Source organism: Prunus dulcis, chromosome 1 (genome assembly GCF_902201215.1).
Source record: "Prunus dulcis chromosome 1, ALMONDv2, whole genome shotgun sequence".
NCBI classification, from domain to species: domain Eukaryota; kingdom Viridiplantae; phylum Streptophyta; class Magnoliopsida; order Rosales; family Rosaceae; genus Prunus; species Prunus dulcis.
The window spans coordinates 35,851,185-35,868,908 of record NC_047650.1 but is presented as its reverse complement, the minus strand read 5'-3'; the positions used below and the strand labels follow the sequence as shown (position 1 = coordinate 35,868,908).

The following is a 17,724-nucleotide window of genomic DNA, read 5'->3' as shown; positions in this document are numbered from 1 at the left end:
CATGAATTATTAAACTTGTTTCAATATAAAAAAAAAAATCAAACATTTGTAATTACTGTAGTTTGATTTTCCAAATGCAATATCAAAATAATTATTTTAATATTTAAATTTAGTTAAGAATTTTTATCTAAATTAAATAACTGCTGCAAAAAAAAAAAAAAAAAACTCATTCAAAGATCTAAAACAATAATTAAAAGAAAACAAATAAAATTATGATATTTTTTAAAGAGAGGCATCGGACTCACGTGTTCTATTTAGTGAGCGTGCTATTTAGAAAACCACTTTTCAGGCTCACTGTATTAAACGAGCGAGTGACGCGTTTTTTTTCACTATTGGACTATACAGTCTCATTTAAGTTAGTCCCGTCTCTTACCAAACAAGGGTTTCGAGTGCTATTTAACCCAGTCCAATCCAGTGAGGCATACCAAACATGTATGTGTTGCACCTATATCTCTTATAAAGCACAATACCCTTTGAAGTTCCATTGTGAGATTGGAAACTTGAAATTTGTAGTACCTAGAATGAGTTTTCCAGCCCTCAGATGCCCTTGGTGTTATTGATTTATTGGTCACAAGTTCTTTTTTGTTAAACATGTGCTCTTGATTGGCCATTTTGTTGAGTTGTAGTCTGTTAGCTGGATATTCTCTTGTCGTCTTTTATTGGTTACATTATCAATTCATCATTCCTGCAACTGTCAAATTATCAAAGAATTAAAAAAAATATATATATAGTATGATGAAACACCAAACACTGTATAACTTAGTTAGATTATTTATTCGAAACAATACTAAAACGCCTTATAATATTATGGATAAACAGTCAGTACTCTCCGAAACAGATTAATACTATCTTACAGAAATTAGTCAATACAGTACGACATACCAAACGAGCCCTGCGTGTATAGGATGGTACTAGAATACAGACACGTAATATAAGTTATCCGCATATTATAATATAAGTAAATATTTATTTATACTAAAAGTAAGAAATATGAACCATGTCATCTACCCATATTATAATAATTTTTCGATCACACAAAACGGAGAAACAAGATTTAAAGTAAAAAAAATGAGAGAGATCACACAATACTTTAATTTTTGTTTTTGAAACTAGTCCAAAAAACTTATTTTCCACTCCTCACTTCTAACAGTTTTTTCTCTTTTAATAGAGAATAAAAGAAGAAATTACAGGAAAATAGCATCAGCCATACCAACCCCAACAAAATCAATTATAATTTCCCTAATTAAATAGGATTTAATTAGAATAATTGATTGATCTAGGGAATTTCCCTTTTCCACGTGTCACCCGCTCATTGGTCGCCAAAATATATGCTCCCACAAATGCCCCCCCAGCTTCTGCGTGGCGTGTATGTGACGAGGAGATGTGAAATACTCTTTAGGCTTTCCAACTGCGTTTGGGCTTCCAATTGTGAGTTGGGCTCTGATACCATGCTAGAATATGAAAACCTATGAGAGAATATTATTTGTGAGAATTTTCTATGTATTCTTCTCCTTGTTGGAGGTCATATTTATAGTACAAAGGCCAAGTAATAACTCCTAATTCTATTTACGGTAGGAAATTAGAAATAAAAGGGAAATCAATTACAATTAATATGGGAATCATTGGTGTGCAAGGAAAGTCACAAATCACGCCAACAAGGAGGAGTTCCTCCTTAGGTATTGTTAATTAATTTAAACAAACATCATGTTTTTGGTAACAAAAAATTTAGGAGGAGGGGAGGCTATCCTATCCCAAGACAAAGGCATATCAAGGCCTCTTTGAGGACTTACAGAGTTTGAGGGACACCTTTTATGATCCCCTTACGAAATATTTTTCAACGGTCCAAACCATCTATTTTTCATATATTCATTTAGAGATCATCCTTGCAAAATATCATAAAAATTAAAAATCATTAAAGCATCTAATTGATATCAACAAAATCAATGAACGCAGTGCTTTAAGAAAATATTTAAATTTCAATAATTTAATTGAGTGGTCAAATGATATCCATCATTTTTGACAGAAAATGTATAACAAATATCATCAAATTTGTTTATTTTATTTTATTTTTGGTCGGAAGAAAATAAGGACCATGTTACCTCAATATATTTATATATATATATATATATATAGTTTTAAGAAAATTAAAGATGCTCACTACATAACAAATTAATCCAAATTAATTATACCGATCATGACAAAAGTAGATACCAACTCACGATTGAAATTTGTGAGAGTGTTTTCCGCATAATTTGTAAGAACCCAAAACAAAATATCTAAAAAGAAAGGAAATATCTAGAAAGGTAAGGAAAATATCTTTCAGCAAAATGACCAAATTGCCCTCGCATATTTTAATGGGGGAAAATTTGGCTTTTTGATCGAGAAAGAATTTGGGAATTTCGCTTATGCCATTGCGTAAAGCGCGGCGAAAGGAGTTCGTAGACACGGAGTAGACCCGAATCGGAGCAGTAACGAAGAAGATATGGTCTAAAAACCGCGAGGGGCAAAATGGTAAGTTGGTCAAAAAGTCAGATTTTTATAGCTCTCTCTCTCCTCTCCCCCGTCAGCCTTTTCTCTCTCATCCCGTTTTGGCTAGGCAGCGACCTCTCGCCCTTCAAACCGTTCCCCCGGCCACCACACTTGGGGCCGATCTCCGGGACCGGTCCCAAATGAACCACGACACGACGGCGAACAACCCCCGACCCAGTGCCGCCGCTGCCGTGGCCGGAGTCGGCCGGAAATAGCCATGGAAGCCGACGGTTCGTCCGAATGCAACTCGAACTTCCAGTTCAGATTTCTCCTCCGTTTCTCCACCAAATCGATCGAGTAAGGTATGGTTTCTCAGCTATTTTTCGTGCTCTAGCTGATGGGTGTATGGGCTTCGATCGATTTTAGCGTTAAGGGGTTCGATTTTCGACTTGAAGTTTGGCCGAAACTTCGGCCCTTCGAAACCACTATTTCTGGTCACTTTTTGGGGATGGTCCAAGAACAAAAGTGACTCCAAATGGGGTGTTTTACCTAGGGTAGGAGTTTGGAGTCTTGGTTCTGAAATTTTTCGGCCACCCGGTATCGCTTTGGACACCCAAAGCTGCCCGCGCGTGCTGGAGCGCATGGGCAAGGATACTGATATAATTCTGTGCAGATTTGTGACCCTCGTGTCGTCACGAGCGTGTGGGATTTCGCGGATCTCGATTCGGAGGCCGTTTGAGCCCCGAACGGATTTTCCATATCGCGCGATCCGTGAGTACTGTGTCGTTAAATAGTCGGATCGAGCTGAATTTTGGATATGTCGGTCTACGTGATTTCAGGATCACGTAGGATTCGACGGATTGCGAATTGGAGTCCCGGATACTCCGAAATCGCGAACCCTGGGGCTAGGGTTTGAGTTTTAAGCGATAACGCGATTTTAGCCAATCCGACAGTCCGTTTCGGACCAAATTCGCAGAACATGGTTCCCGTTGTGTGAGAAACCTTTAGGGAAATCCAGATTGGCCATCGGAGATTGTGGACCCAACGGGTCCCGGGCCGGCCGATCTGACAGTTATCGCTTAGCTGAGTATCGGACCTCCCAAAACTGGTCCAACTGTCCGAAAAGGCTAATGTGGGCGTAGGAGTATTTTTTGTAATTGAAAAGCACGTATTTCTAGGAGCCGGGGGCAGGGTGTTTAGTTGAAATTCGTTTTATTTCAGCAGTTTATTAATTTAATCTTTCGAGATAATCAGGCACCAGGAGCCCGACAGGATTTTAAAAGGAGACCTCTGAGGGATCGAAGTAGCTCGGACCATCTGTGAGTGGACCTTCTTTCATAAATCAGATTTCATTAATGAATTGATGTGCTTTTATATGAATTGATGTGCTTTTATATAAAAATAGATTTTATAAATGATTTTATATAAATGAGTTTTATAAATGAGTTTATTTGAGTAAGTTTCTTCATTCAGTCTTTGAGTAAGTTTTAATACGATTTTGAATATGAGCAGTACAGTAATAATTCTATAAGTCGGTGCTGCTTATTTACCAGTTACAGAAATAGAGTTTGAGTTTTGAATCAGTTAAGACCGCAGCACGACTTGAGTTTTATAGTTATTATTCAGATATTTCTTTTTAAAAGGACATTATTTTAAAACCACCTCGTACCCGTTTTTCTTTATGGTGATAACCCAAAAGAAATTCCGGACCCGATGTCTGGACATCGAACGTCGATATAGTTCGGCCATCGATTACTTCCTCACGAAGTTTTCGCTGGGGCCGGACTTTCGGACCCGTGAGTGCCGGATTGCGGCTTCGGCAGAACTTGGTGTCGGGAACTTTTGCCAGGATTCGTTGCTCGGCCGACTTCGGTGACTCTGTCCGATATCGCCGCCGTGACCGGATCGCTCAAGACCAGACGGTCCCATCCCGCTGTAGGAAGCATTCGAAGTTGACTTGCGTTCATCGGTGAATCACGGCTGGACAGCCATCATAGTCCCCTGATTTCGCGAGTTTGCGGCTCGGGTAAGTCTGTGTGACGCCCGAGCCCTGCCAGGGAATTGACGGAAATGACAGGGGTACATACTGGTGGTATTTTCAAAGGATTCTGAGTTTCTTTATTAAATGTTGATTTTTAGCTATTATAAATCAGTTTTTCTGATTTTTCGGACATAGATCCCTTTATATTTATTCAGTTATGAAAGGTCTGAGTACAGAGTTTTTATACGCATTTGATTTCAGTACTTTTATGAAAGCTTTGAATTCAGTGGGTTTTGTATGAAACTTTCGAGCTTGAATATGACTGATATAGAATGCCTTGAATTGACTATGCGTGATGTAGAAAGTAAGTATTCAGTTTTATTTAGTTAAATTTCTTTTTTTTACAATGGGGGATATTATGTTTATGAGAATTGCTTTGAAGAACATTATTTTTTGGTCCACTCACATTTTTCAAACTGTTTTTCGCCCCCAGGCCATAGAGGTACGCGGGATCCACCACCGGGCCAGTCATAGCTTCCGCACCACCAAGTAAGGTAGCGATGTAGAAAATCCTTTAAACCCTGAGAACTTGAGAATATGCTCTGATATACTGTTGAACATAAGAAACTGGAGTTGTGACCTGTTTGCTGGCGTAGTCTGGTTGTTGGTAGGATTTTGAAATTGTTTGACAGGTGGAAGACTTTGGGTATGGTCAAATTACAGGGGAGACTCTGTGGAATTTTCGGCAGAAGTCGGAAGAGAATTTAATTAAAGAAAGGGTAAAAAGGTCATTTGTGTCCGACATTCACCAGGTGTCGGACACGCACAGAAGTCGGCTCGGTTTTCAAAGCGAAAATTGGGTCGGGTCCTGTCAATTCAGGCTCTAGCTATAAATATGTTTTGCACAAAAATAAAAAATCATATGCTTATAATTTTTATTGGCTATAAATATCATCTTTGTCGGCTTTTGTTGTACTCACTGAATAAATTTGGTCATGAAATTTTGTTTACCAAATATTGTGGCAAATTTTCCCTTTAATCAGACTAATTTAGCTAGATTCTGCTGAATTTGGTCATCACATTTTGTTTGTCAAATCATGTGACTGAATTTACTCTAGACTTCATTTATTTTCAACAAGAGTAAAATGTAGAATGACACATCATACAATGCTAAAAACGGTTATTTATGGGTAAAAGACCTACTAGTGTAGTGGTTTGGAGTAATTGCTCATCCAGGCAAGATTCTGGGTTCAAATCCATATTGTGTGTGTGAATTTTGTATAATATTGCCCCTCTCAATTAAAAAAAAAAACTGTCATTTATAGGATTAAGCCCCATGGGGAAGCAATTATTTTGTCCTTGCATGAGCTTGGTGGGTAAGAACCCGTTTGAGACTACTTCTACAGAAAACAGTTTTGCTGAAACCAAAAGTTTGTTATATTGGATTTTCTAAAATGTCTCCCAGACTGATTCTTGCACGTATTAGCCTATTCTGAATTCAATAATTATATATTTCAGCATAATTTAGCAAATACCAACAATGGTCTTTTTGTTGAAGAAACAAATAAAATTAATTGAGGAGGACTTTCTTATAGAATAAAGAAACTGATCCGTTTATCATGAATGCATTCAAGAATGATTGCAGCCTGAACTTTGGCAGTGAACATAAAAAGCATATATGCTGAACTCCATGATCTGAGAATGGTCACTTGGCAACGTCCATGGAATTGGCTTCCTAAGCAGCTTCTTAAAGATCTATCTCCCATTGTGCATGGAAAAATGTCTCTAATAGTGGACTGCTGACTCGACTCTCTGAAATTTCACATGATATTAAAGCGGAACTTAGATATATACTAACAGAATTAAGCTAATGCCCAATTGAAAGCCCTGTGAAAATGGGTTCAACATGAACATAAATAGTTAAGCTATGCAAATATGAACACAACCTGCAAACGTAACTTGTAACACAACGTGATTACGTTCACACGATAAGGGATCTAATGGTATTAAATATTGGGTACTTAAACTCATTAGACAAGTTATCCCCCATGATTAAAACAAAAAATCATTTTTTTTTTCCAACAAAAGACTTGAGTAAAACCAGTTTACATCAAAAGCTCATAGGTCAAACATTATACTTAAGAAAATGTTCTAATTATATAAGCTCAATTCGAATACTTGTACTATCTCTTAAATATATATATATATATATATATACACATATGGACATATGATTGTTTGTTAGGTCGGTTATGATTCGCTCCCACAACATTTTCATTTTGTCTTCTGAAGCCCCACGAGTTGAATATGAACAAACAACATGTGAAGTTGTTGCTGATAAGCAAGATTTGGTTGGTGGAGATATTTTCAAGGCTTAATCTGGTAGTTGTCATAGTTGAAATACGTTTCGAGTTCGAGTTCGAGTCCTTGTCTAGGACGATATATATTTATGATGATATTGATTGGAGGAATTGTAATTTTTGTAAATATCCCATTGTTTGTAAAACTACTATTTTTATGTAGTATCTTGATAAATAAAAACAAGTAATTTATGTGGTGTCGGATTTATTATTGGTTAGTAACTTAACTTAAGATTGGTTAGGCATGCTACCAACTTAATTTAAGATTTGTTCCTAACTTCTCTACATGTGTTAAAGTAATAAAGTGCTAGATTTTCGGCATTATGACTTCTTTGTATTTTGTTATGTTTCATCAATAATTTTTATTTTATTTTCTCAACAACAAAAAAAAAGCTAAATTTTTGTACCTTTTTGTAGTGTGACAAAAAGATATAGATGGCTTTTTTTGGGTCGAAAGATATAGATGGCTATGAACAATGAGTTTTGGTTATATTACATATATCATTCATCAAAGCGTTCACCCCACAAGAATTTAAGAGAAACCAAACTATGCAGCTCCCCCAATAATGGTCCTAAAATACCTTACAACTTTAGCCTACTTATTCTAGTTTTATTTATTTATTTAAGCTTGTATTTTTTCAGAAGATTAAATTATATAGATTCTCTATGCATCACATCTTAATTTTCTTAAAGATAAAATGAGTTAAGAAAACTTCACTTTTACTCAAATTTCTTCAACTTTGATTCCATTTAACATTAGTATGATACTTAAAAACCTAAAATCGAAATGATTAACCAATCCGAAACTAAAAATATAAAGTCTAAACTAAACGCTGATTGATTCTACACCTTCAAACAATCAACTATGACTATAAATAAGATTAAAGTTTATATATAAAAAAAAAAAATATTGAAGTGAGGTCTTCTCAACACTTCATGTAACTCAAGTATAAAGAATAACTCTAGATTATTAAACTTAGCTTTTCTTGAAGAGGAGTGGAGATAACAAAAAAAAAAAGTTTAGAGATTTAAAAAAATTACTTAATTTTGAAGACTCCAAATGAAATAATTCACACTTTGCAACCCCTTGAAGTTGACCCAAAAAAAAATAAATAAACAACAAAAAAACTTGTTCAAATTTGGAAGTCCACACCTTCGCAGCTGTAAGTAGCTCGCATTTCGCATATTCCCACTTGCCGTTGTAGTCAAACAAATCAGGCCCAAACCAACTATAAATATATTTTGCACCCACAAAAAAAAGTCATATGCCATAAATTTTTGAGATATTTAGTGATATACCCATTTCTAGCACTAATATTATAAATAAATCCTACACAATTGAATTCCTATAAACAAACCCAAAAAAAACCCAAAAAATGATAGCTAGCCTTATTGAATTTAATATTGATTATTAAATTACTTTGATGCCCTATTGAGTGCTTTGGGTATTTTTATGAGATTTTGGGGTTGGGTTTGTTTTAAGAAATTGATGGCAGTTTTGTAATTTATAAGAAGTTAAAAGCTTTTTTGTTATGTTGTAAATGGACTTTGGGTGTGTTTCTAAAGTCCATTTTATATAGGGTATTTTTATAATTTGAGCCCCCATATTGGGTATAATAGTGAATCTCCCTAAATTTTTATTGGTCATAAAAATATTATTAAAAAAATTAAACTGCCACCAAAAAGAACTCACTCCCCAGTCTCTTTCATCTCTCCAACTCCATTATCATCTTTGAAAGCTTTCGTTGTGGACTCGCTCAATAAATTTAGTCATCAAATTTTGTTCACCAAATATTACGGCAGTTTTTATCTTTAATCAAAGCTAAGTTATCTAAACTCGGTTATGCTCACTAAATTAGTTCATCAAATTTTGTTTGCCAAATCTTGTGTAGGGTTTTGGTGTTGGTTGTTGAAACTAATTTTTGTTATTTAGCGGACTATGCTCATAAGCACTTTTTTTTATAAGAACATCAAGGTCTTTGTTAAAAGTATTTCTCTAGAAAGCGCATAACAAGTACTTTTCTAGAAAATGCTTTTATGACTTACAAGAACGTAGTCAAAATTGTTTCTAGTTGTTAGAAAGCTCGTTTAGCTCTTCCAGAGGCAATTTAAAACAAACCCTAGAACTGTAGAGCAACAAAGAATTTTAATTAACATCATTATCATGCTATCTAGAGGACGGACACTCACATTTGGCCTTGTGTTGGTCTGTCCCTGACTAAACTCAAAATTTCCTATAAAAATGCAAAAATGTAACTAAGTAAAATATTTATCGCTATAAATTACAATGACATATCGGAAAGTAAATTTGTTCACTTTTCATTATCTTAGAGGAAGTATTTTTTGTCAAAGTAAAGAAGGGGAGGGGGAAACTCACACACACGAGTATCATGAGGACTTGAATCCATGACCACCTGAGACCACAGACTTGAACAATGTAACTAACACCCCCATTATTATTTTTTATTTTATTTTATTTTGTTATTGCCCCTTTATTTTACAGTTGGTTTTACAAAGAAAAATATTAGGGAGATTCACTATTATACCAAATATGGGGGCCCAAATTATAAAAATACCATATATAAAATGGACTTTAGAAACACACCCAAAGCCCATTTACAACATAACAAAAAAGCTTTTAACTTCTTATAAATTACAAAACTGCTATCAATTTCTTAAAACAAGCCAAACCCCAAAATCTCATAAAAATACCCAAAGCACTCAATAGGGCATCAAAGTAATTTAATAATTAATATTAAATTCAATAAGGCTAGCTATCATTTTTTGGGTTTGTTTATAGGAATTCAATTGTGTAGAATTTATTTATAATATTAGTGCTAGAAATAGGTATATCACTAAATATCTCAAAATATTATAACGTTATTCAACTACAAACAAAAATAAGAATATATCACAGTATCATAGTGAGCAAGCGCACATATTCAACGACTTTTTTGGCTCCAAATCCAATTCTTTAATTCTAAAGTACCAGGACGCCAGCTTGGACCAAGCCCAGTATCATCACCACCTACAACTACAAAAACCCATCTCTGAAAAAACTCCATCCTCAAATCAATCCCCACCTTCCCATTCCCAATCTCTCTGTGTCAGATTTCAAGTTTTGGGAGTTTGGGTTTTCTTCTCCTCTTCAGATCTCGAAATGGGTACCTTGGGGACTTTGATGAAACATCCGGATGACATTTACCCGCTTTTGAAGCTCAAAATGGCAGCCAAGAACTTAGAGAAGCAGATCCCTCCAGAGCCCCATTGGGCTTTCTGTTATTCCATGCTTCACAAGGTGTCTCGTAGTTTTGCTCTCGTTATTCAACAGCTCGGCACTGAGCTTCGTAACGCTGTAAGTTTTGTTTCTTCGTTTGGTATATACATATAAGTGTTTGTTTCTGTATCTGCTTTTCTTTTTCCAAGTGGTGATTTGTGGGTTTACAGAAATTTACTTGATTATGTTCTTGACTGTTGATTTATCTGGGGATTAAATTTTTTTATTTATGGCCTGTGTTTAGTAGAATTGGTGATTTGTTCCTTTTTGGCTGAAGGATGATGCTAATGGTTCACATCTGTCCATCTTCTGTAGGCAGTCAATTTTATCGCTTATAATAAAAGGGTAGTCATTCTTATTGCGGTTTAAAAGAAGAGAAATTTGGTATTATTTACGGAGGGTATTTTGATGGGTATCGGATTATCTACTTTGTGGAATATGAAAATTGGTTTTGATTGGTAGATTGTTTTTATGTTTATTATTTGTCTTTCTCTGTATTTTCTGGAATATGAATCGTATATGTAAGCATGAACTTGATTGAAGGATAGGCATGGAGTAATTTTCAGTTCTGGCCTTAATTCATTTGGTGAAGAGATTGTTGTTTACTGTTATAATTAATTGTTCTTAAGGTCCTTACAGACTACTGCATTTCATTTCTCTTGTTGCATTTTCCATCTTTTGTTTGATTTTATTGTCATTTTCTGATGTTGACTTTTGTGGTTTTGCAGGTCTGTATATTTTATCTGGTTCTTCGAGCTCTAGACACTGTCGGTATGTTTGTGTTTGTATTATCTTTAGTCTTTTGCTTCCTAATATTAGATTGAATGTAGCTTGTTGCATCTTAAGTCTCTATTTGAAATAATTACCCTTGTGCAGGTTTGCTTTGTGCATTATGTAGCATGACCTGTTTAACTTTTTCTTTTCCTTCATCACACTTATGATGCTAATGTATTAATTCAACATGGTTTCAATGATATAATTTGTTCTGATGGACTCTATACAGAGGATGATACAAGCATTGCAGCAGATGTCAAAGTCCCCATCTTGATAGCGTTTCATCGTCACATATATGACCCCGATTGGCATTTTTCATGTGAGTGGTTTAAGATTAGAATACCACATTATTCACGTTTGCCGTTTCCTGTATCCTGTGGACGTGAAATTATGATGTATAAGTTTGCTCTGCAGTGAAAATCTTGTTGGTACAAGCACGCACGCACACACCACACATACATGTATACGTTTATATATAAAATTATATATATGGGTAGTTTTATCTAATCAAGAACATGCTTTTCAGCCATTTGATCATATGGACGGTTAAGATGCATGGTAGATAAACATCTTAATGCACTGAACCATCCATAGTTGATCTAGTAACTGAGAAAGGGGTCCTTATACAAGTTTAGTAGTGAATAATTATACATATATAAAAGCATATATATATATATATATGATAAAGTTCCCTAGAAATGTGCAGTCTTCCTTGATGAAAAAAAGGGAGGAAGGAGTGCACATTTTTGAATGCTAATAACAGTTCTCTAGAAATATTGTTATCTGTTTGAAAATGTGATAAAAAATTGAACTGTAACCAGAAAATATCAGAGTAACCGCTTTCCCTGCCTTTGTTAGAAAAGATTTTCCTCTATGTTTTCCTGTCAACGGTAAGTTTTACCAGCTGACATTCAGTGGATTGCACAAATTTTCTTGTTTTCTTTATATATTAAAAAAGAAACAAATAAAAGAACATAAGGCACAGGTAGTGTTGTTCTAGGTCCATGGTAAGTGTGGTACATGCACAGTTGCACATTACTATGTTGATGAGACTTGTTGTCTGCTTGCTCAATATCCTTCTTCCTTGTCTTCAGGTGGTACAAAGGACTACAAAGTTCTCATGGACCAGTTTCATCATGTTTCAACTGCTTTTCTGGAACTCGGGAAAGGGTAATTTCTTATCCTTGTATATTTCCTTGATTAATTGTTGAACAGATCTTTTGTGAATGGGACTTTTCTGTTCATTCGTAATAATTCATGGTACAGCTTCTCTATCAATGGACTGATTGAAAATAATCTCTGATTCCTTTCTCATTTTCGTAATCTTTTCACGCTTGTTACTGTTATGAGGGTTCATCCAAAGGAACGTCACTTAGTTATTTAGTATTTCATGTAGCTCATAAACAATTCTTAGGTGATAAGTGTGGTTCATGAACTTGATGGTTCATACCAGTTACTGCTAACACACAGAGGCTCATAAACAATTTTTTTTAGCCAGTGAATGTGTGGAGCTTTTTTAGCACAAGTCTTAAGCGTATTTAAGATTGGTGTTGTTAAACTCTTTCTAAAAACTCAGATTCATATTTAACTTTGTTATTATTATTTTAAAATAAAAATGGTTTTAAACATTGAGCTTTAAATTTGAAAATCCTTTGAACATTCAACAATGCATAGTTCAACCCTTTATTCAACCTCTTCAATAAATATGAGTATTAATATACAAAGTTTTTGAAGAACCTGACATAGGATTCTTGAAATATATTGAACCTCTAATGATTTCATTAGGTTGATATTGACTGAATTTTCTTGCATGCTCTAGCACAATACACTTGCCCTTGTAACTCAGTAATGTTGTTTCTTTCATCCGTACTTCTCTGTAATAACGATAGCTCCACATCAGAGTGTTCTTGGTGATTATAAGATAAATTTTATGGGACTAAAGTTTCCTCAACATTTCAGCTATATGGATGAAAACTTTGATGAAATTACTTAGCATGGCACGTCTGATATTTTAGGGAAATGTCTTTTACTAGTGTGTTGATCATGTGATACCTGATGAATGGGTAATTCTGGTGCTTCATATGCTAACTTATTTTTTAATTAGAACACCTAAATAGGAGTGGTGATGTCCAACCTAACTGACTGTGAGACACTCCAGGTTCTTGGAGAAGTTTTGACTTTGGAAAAATCTGGTGAAGATTCTGATGCTTGTTCATTTTAGTGAGTGTATGGTTTGGGGTTGGTTTGTTGAACTTGGAAATATTCTTATTGCATGATGAAATTGGGATCTATAAAATATTATTCATCTTCATGTTGTAACAACTCTTTGCTTACACTTTTTTCTTTATAGTATACATTCATATATGATTGGAGTTTTCATTGTACGTTTTTTTGATAAGCAATCCGTATTCTAATTCTGCAGTTATCAGGAGGCAATTGAGGATATTACCAAAAGAATGGGTGCAGGAATGGCAAAATTTATCTGCAAGGAGGTTTGTGATGCACTTAGTTGAGACCTTACCTGCAAAGGGTGGATATATTCTGTTGTGTCATGTTTCTCATGTTTTAATTAAAATAAAACCCCATTTCAAAAACCTTTCTGACTTGGTTTACATTGTTTCTTGACATATATGTTAGACACTTTTGAAATATATTCAATTCTTTTCCATATATGTACAAATATATTATATATAATCGTTTTGATTTGGAAATGATTCCTAGTATGGAATGTTTATGGACAGTGTAGTTATATTTTGAATGCTAAGGGAAAAAAGAAAGACAAATATAGATCAACGATAGATAGGGTATATGGTATCTGTTTTAAACTAGGACTTTCTTAAGTAATTTAAATATTGAGTTAAAAATATATAGAAAAAAAAAAATTTGTTTCTGTGGTCAACCACTTAGTTGAGACCTAGCCTGGTTTCCACAATTTATAAGCATCTCTTCCGGTTTCCAACCTATGGACCATAATATGTGCATATAAACAAGCACATTAGCTAGCTTGATGTTTTTGCACTATGGAAAATCAGATTCTGCAATGAAGTGGTTAAAAATATATCAAATTTGAATGATTTTTCCATGCATGAGATTTTCATTTCCAATATTATTAACAGTTTACTTTTTGCACAATGTGCATAAAGGCCAGGTGTAGTTCTTTATGTGGTTTGGATATATTTTCTCTCATCTTGCAGGTAGAAACCATTGATGACTATGATGAGTACTGCCACTATGTGGCAGGGCTTGTTGGTTTAGGTTTGTCCAAGCTTTTCCACGCTGCTGATAAGGAAGATTTGGCCTCAGATTCTCTCTCAAATTCAATGGGCTTATTTCTTCAGGTATAACAATAATATTGATGCAAGAAATGCTTTCTGCTCTGTGTCTCAAATTGGCTTGATAGTTGTTTCTAATTCTACAATGTTTGGATCTAATAAATAACAGAAAACAAACATCATTCGGGATTATTTGGAGGATATTAATGAGATACCGAAGTCTCGTATGTTTTGGCCACGTCAGATCTGGAGTAAATATGTTAACAAACTTGAGGTGCTTCTTCTTTACTTTTATACTTTAAAAGCTTCCTATGTTATTCCTATCATTTTGGCCTCCCAACCGCTTATACTTCATTTTATTTCTAATCATTCATAATCGAGGCTTAGAATAGTGGGGTGATATAAGAATTTATGCATCGCCCAGTGCAAAGTTGGAATTCTTGTCTGAACTGGATTTTTTGATGATTGCAACTCAGGACTTGAAATATGAGGAAAACTCAGACAAGGCTGTGCAATGCTTGAATGACATGGTCACTAATGCGTTGATACATATGGAAGATTGCTTGAAGTACATGGCTGCTTTAAGAGATCCTGCAATATTTAAATTTTGTGCCATCCCTCAGGTAGATTATTTCTCAACTGTATCACAACTATTAGTCTTGTGTGTGCATGCGTTGTAATCTGACATGTGTATTTTACTTATTTATATAACAAACACAAAGATTGGTAGGATTAATTGATTGGTTCTATACTATTTTTGTGCTTCGCATATGATGCAACCTTGATAAACATTGTTCGCCCATAACAGCTTTAGATTTTGTATCTAGCTGTTGTATATCATGGTTTTAGAGCTTTGTTTGCAAGATCGGACAACAAAAAAGCCTTGTTTGCAAGAGGTGCATGAGGTGATATTTATTCAATCCAGCTTAATTAGGTTATTGGACCATCTGGATTGATTAGCCGATTCCAAATGACCCTTTAGTTCTATGTACAAGTTATAAAAGATCCTATTGACTTGTAACTGATCTTTTATGACTTGTAACTTTGATGGGAAGTTGGACCAGTGAAATGATATTGATCTAAGAATTGTAGGTTTATAATATTCTATGTGTCTATCAAATTTTAGTACATTTCAGATGTCAGTTTGATTTATTCAGAGTGACTGGAATCAGTTGCTGGTCATCAGTATTTATTGCTGTTGCTTCCAACATATATTGCCTATTTAAACTAAATAGCATCTCTCTGGATGCATTTTTGTTTCCTTCAAGTTGATGGTCTAGATGTAGATTGTTTCTGTTCTCAAACCTTTGAAATTCTAATAGGAAGTCTTCAGATTGTGTTTATCATGCCTTTTGGACAAAATTCAATATAATGTCTTCTGATTTCATTGGCTGCAGTTTAATTTCTTAACCATGATTTTCTCTAAGTAATCTCATCTGATTTGTGCTGGCTTTACTAGATCATGGCAATTGGCACGCTGGCATTATGCTACAACAACATTGAGCTCTTCAGAGGTGTAGTCAAAATGAGGAGGGGTAAGATTTTAATCTATGACCATGGTATTCCTTTCAGTTTAAACTGGATACATTTTCAGATAATGAAATGAAAAACAAGTGCATATGGAATTTATAAAGAAATGGCTTTGTAAAATAGGGTAGCATGCATGTGCTATGAGATGGTCATTTGGCAGATAGTGGCAGCTACTGGAATTCTACTCGTCTTAGCAATATTATTTTCATAGTAACACATTGTTAGAGACTATATAGATATTTTGTTAGAAATTTTGGGAAGCTTACACTGTTGGAGACTACTCTATAGACGAGCACGTGTTAGTAACTGCAGTTAGTTTTATACATTTTATTATGGAAATGCTCTACAAAATCACGTCATGATAAAAATTATATGTCAGAAAAATGGAAGTACCGTGACCACGCGTTGACTATGACTTCAACCTCTCTGCCCTTCATCCACTTCTGTCTTAACTCTACTTATATTTGAAGGCCTCCTCTCTCATTTTATTAGGGTTCATGATGTTTTGGATTGAATAAGTATTGGGCTGTTGTATAGTTTTTGGTCATACTTGTGATTTTGTCATAATTCTTTACTAAATAGTGTTCAATTAATTGCTATGTTCTGTAGGCCTTACAGCAAAAGTCATTGACCGAACAAAATCAATGGATGATGTCTATGGTGCTTTCTTTGATTTTTCTTCCATTCTAAAGTCCAAGGTATGATAATTCCAGAAACAAGATATATATGATCTTGTAACTAAATTGCTTTAACTTCATACTAAATCATGGGTGAGACTTATTGTAAAGGGCTTTACTGTGTTACAATTTTCAGAGGTTCTTGACAGATTAAAATTAATTTTCGGCTGCAGGTTGACAAGAATGACCCTAATGCAACAAAAACATTGAGCAGACTGGAAGCAGTACAGAAAACATGCAGAGCCTCTGGAGCCTTGAGCAAAAGGTATTTCATACTTTCTGGCTGTCCTGTCTAAATATTGAACATTCTTCCTTCTTTATTGTCTGACAAGTACCTATGGACTACACCAGGAAATCCTACATCGTCAAGGGTGAGCCGAGCTACAATTCAACTCTGGTGAGTTTCTTCTAGATATAGAAAATTAAAAGTGAAAGGATTAGTATCATTCCAGAAAATACATACTGATGAATCTACATTCTGAATGCAGATTGTGGCACTGTTTATTATATTGGCCATCGTTTACGCTTACCTCTCTGCCAGCCCAAGAATCTAATGTAAGTTTTCGTCACAAGAGCAATGGATCACTGGTCTCATGGTCTTCAGTTCTCATAGAAAGCAAACCACTACCTCTTGCCCGACCCCATTTCTTTTTGCTGTGCAGAGTTTGCATTCTTCCATATCCCAAGACATAAATGGCTGGTTACAAAAGTACAGGCCTTGTTCCATAAAACCAAAGTAGTTATTTTATAATTTTTATGCACGGTTGTATATTCAATATAAAGTCGCTTGAAATTATTGATGTAGCTTTCAACACCATTAGCATAGTTATTGCTGACATACAAGTGGGCCTTTGCTTTTTTACGAAGTTAATATTTGATTTGAGCTAAACCTTGTTCCATCTTGAAATAGAAAAAAAGAAAAGAAAAAGAGACCTTGTTCCATGAAAGTAATGTAGTATTTTATCCAATATAAAGAATGACGCGTAAAGTTTTTGTTGTCTCTTCCAATCCAATAAAATTGGAATTCCAATTTTTGTTACTGTGTTTACTAACACTTAAGGAATAAAAAATTATGCGTCTCCATTATTAAAATATGTAATCCAATAACCTAAAAACTAAGAATTGGATGGAAGTAGTCAAAACAAACTCCCACCCATGGCTAAAATATAAAATCAATGTATATAGGCAAGAAAGAAGAAGAAATAAATAATATAATGAAGTCCAACAGTCGAGCACAAAATACTCTAAACTATGCGATGACTATAGCTCTAGGACAAATTACACAAGAAAATTATATAGAGTGTGCGCATAACGTGTTGTAAAAGTAAAGAGAGAAGTATGAGAGAATTCAAAGTTTGTCTTTTCCTTTTTCTTTTTTTATGGC

General features: G+C 34.7%; 1 protein-coding gene across 1 annotated transcript; it reads left to right on the top strand.

Moving 5' to 3' along the window:
- Window positions 1–9,718: 9,718 nt before the first annotated feature.
- Window positions 9,719–17,250, top strand: LOC117614717 (squalene synthase 2). The gene is made up of 14 exons (XM_034343614.1): window positions 9,719–10,165; window positions 10,816–10,858; window positions 11,091–11,180; window positions 11,956–12,031; window positions 13,284–13,353; window positions 14,056–14,199; window positions 14,303–14,407; window positions 14,610–14,756; window positions 15,593–15,668; window positions 16,273–16,361; window positions 16,514–16,605; window positions 16,692–16,737; window positions 16,829–16,895; window positions 17,003–17,250. Exons 1-13 carry the CDS (start codon window positions 9,971–9,973, stop codon window positions 16,892–16,894), a joined length of 1,239 nt encoding a protein of 412 aa, XP_034199505.1. The 5' UTR covers window positions 9,719–9,970; the 3' UTR covers window position 16,895; window positions 17,003–17,250.
- The last annotated feature ends 474 nt before the right edge of the window (window positions 17,251–17,724 follow it).

Excerpts from the sequence above, each read along its gene's own strand:
- LOC117614717 (XM_034343614.1), top strand. The coding sequence starts at position 9,971 with ATGGGTACCTTGGGGACTTTGATGAAACATCCGGATGACATTTACCCG. Across the intron at positions 10,859-11,090 it reads TCGAGCTCTAGACACTGTCG|AGGATGATACAAGCATTGCA; the intron begins GTATGTTTGTGT and ends GACTCTATACAG. Across the intron at positions 11,181-11,955 it reads CCCCGATTGGCATTTTTCAT|GTGGTACAAAGGACTACAAA; the intron begins GTGAGTGGTTTA and ends CCTTGTCTTCAG.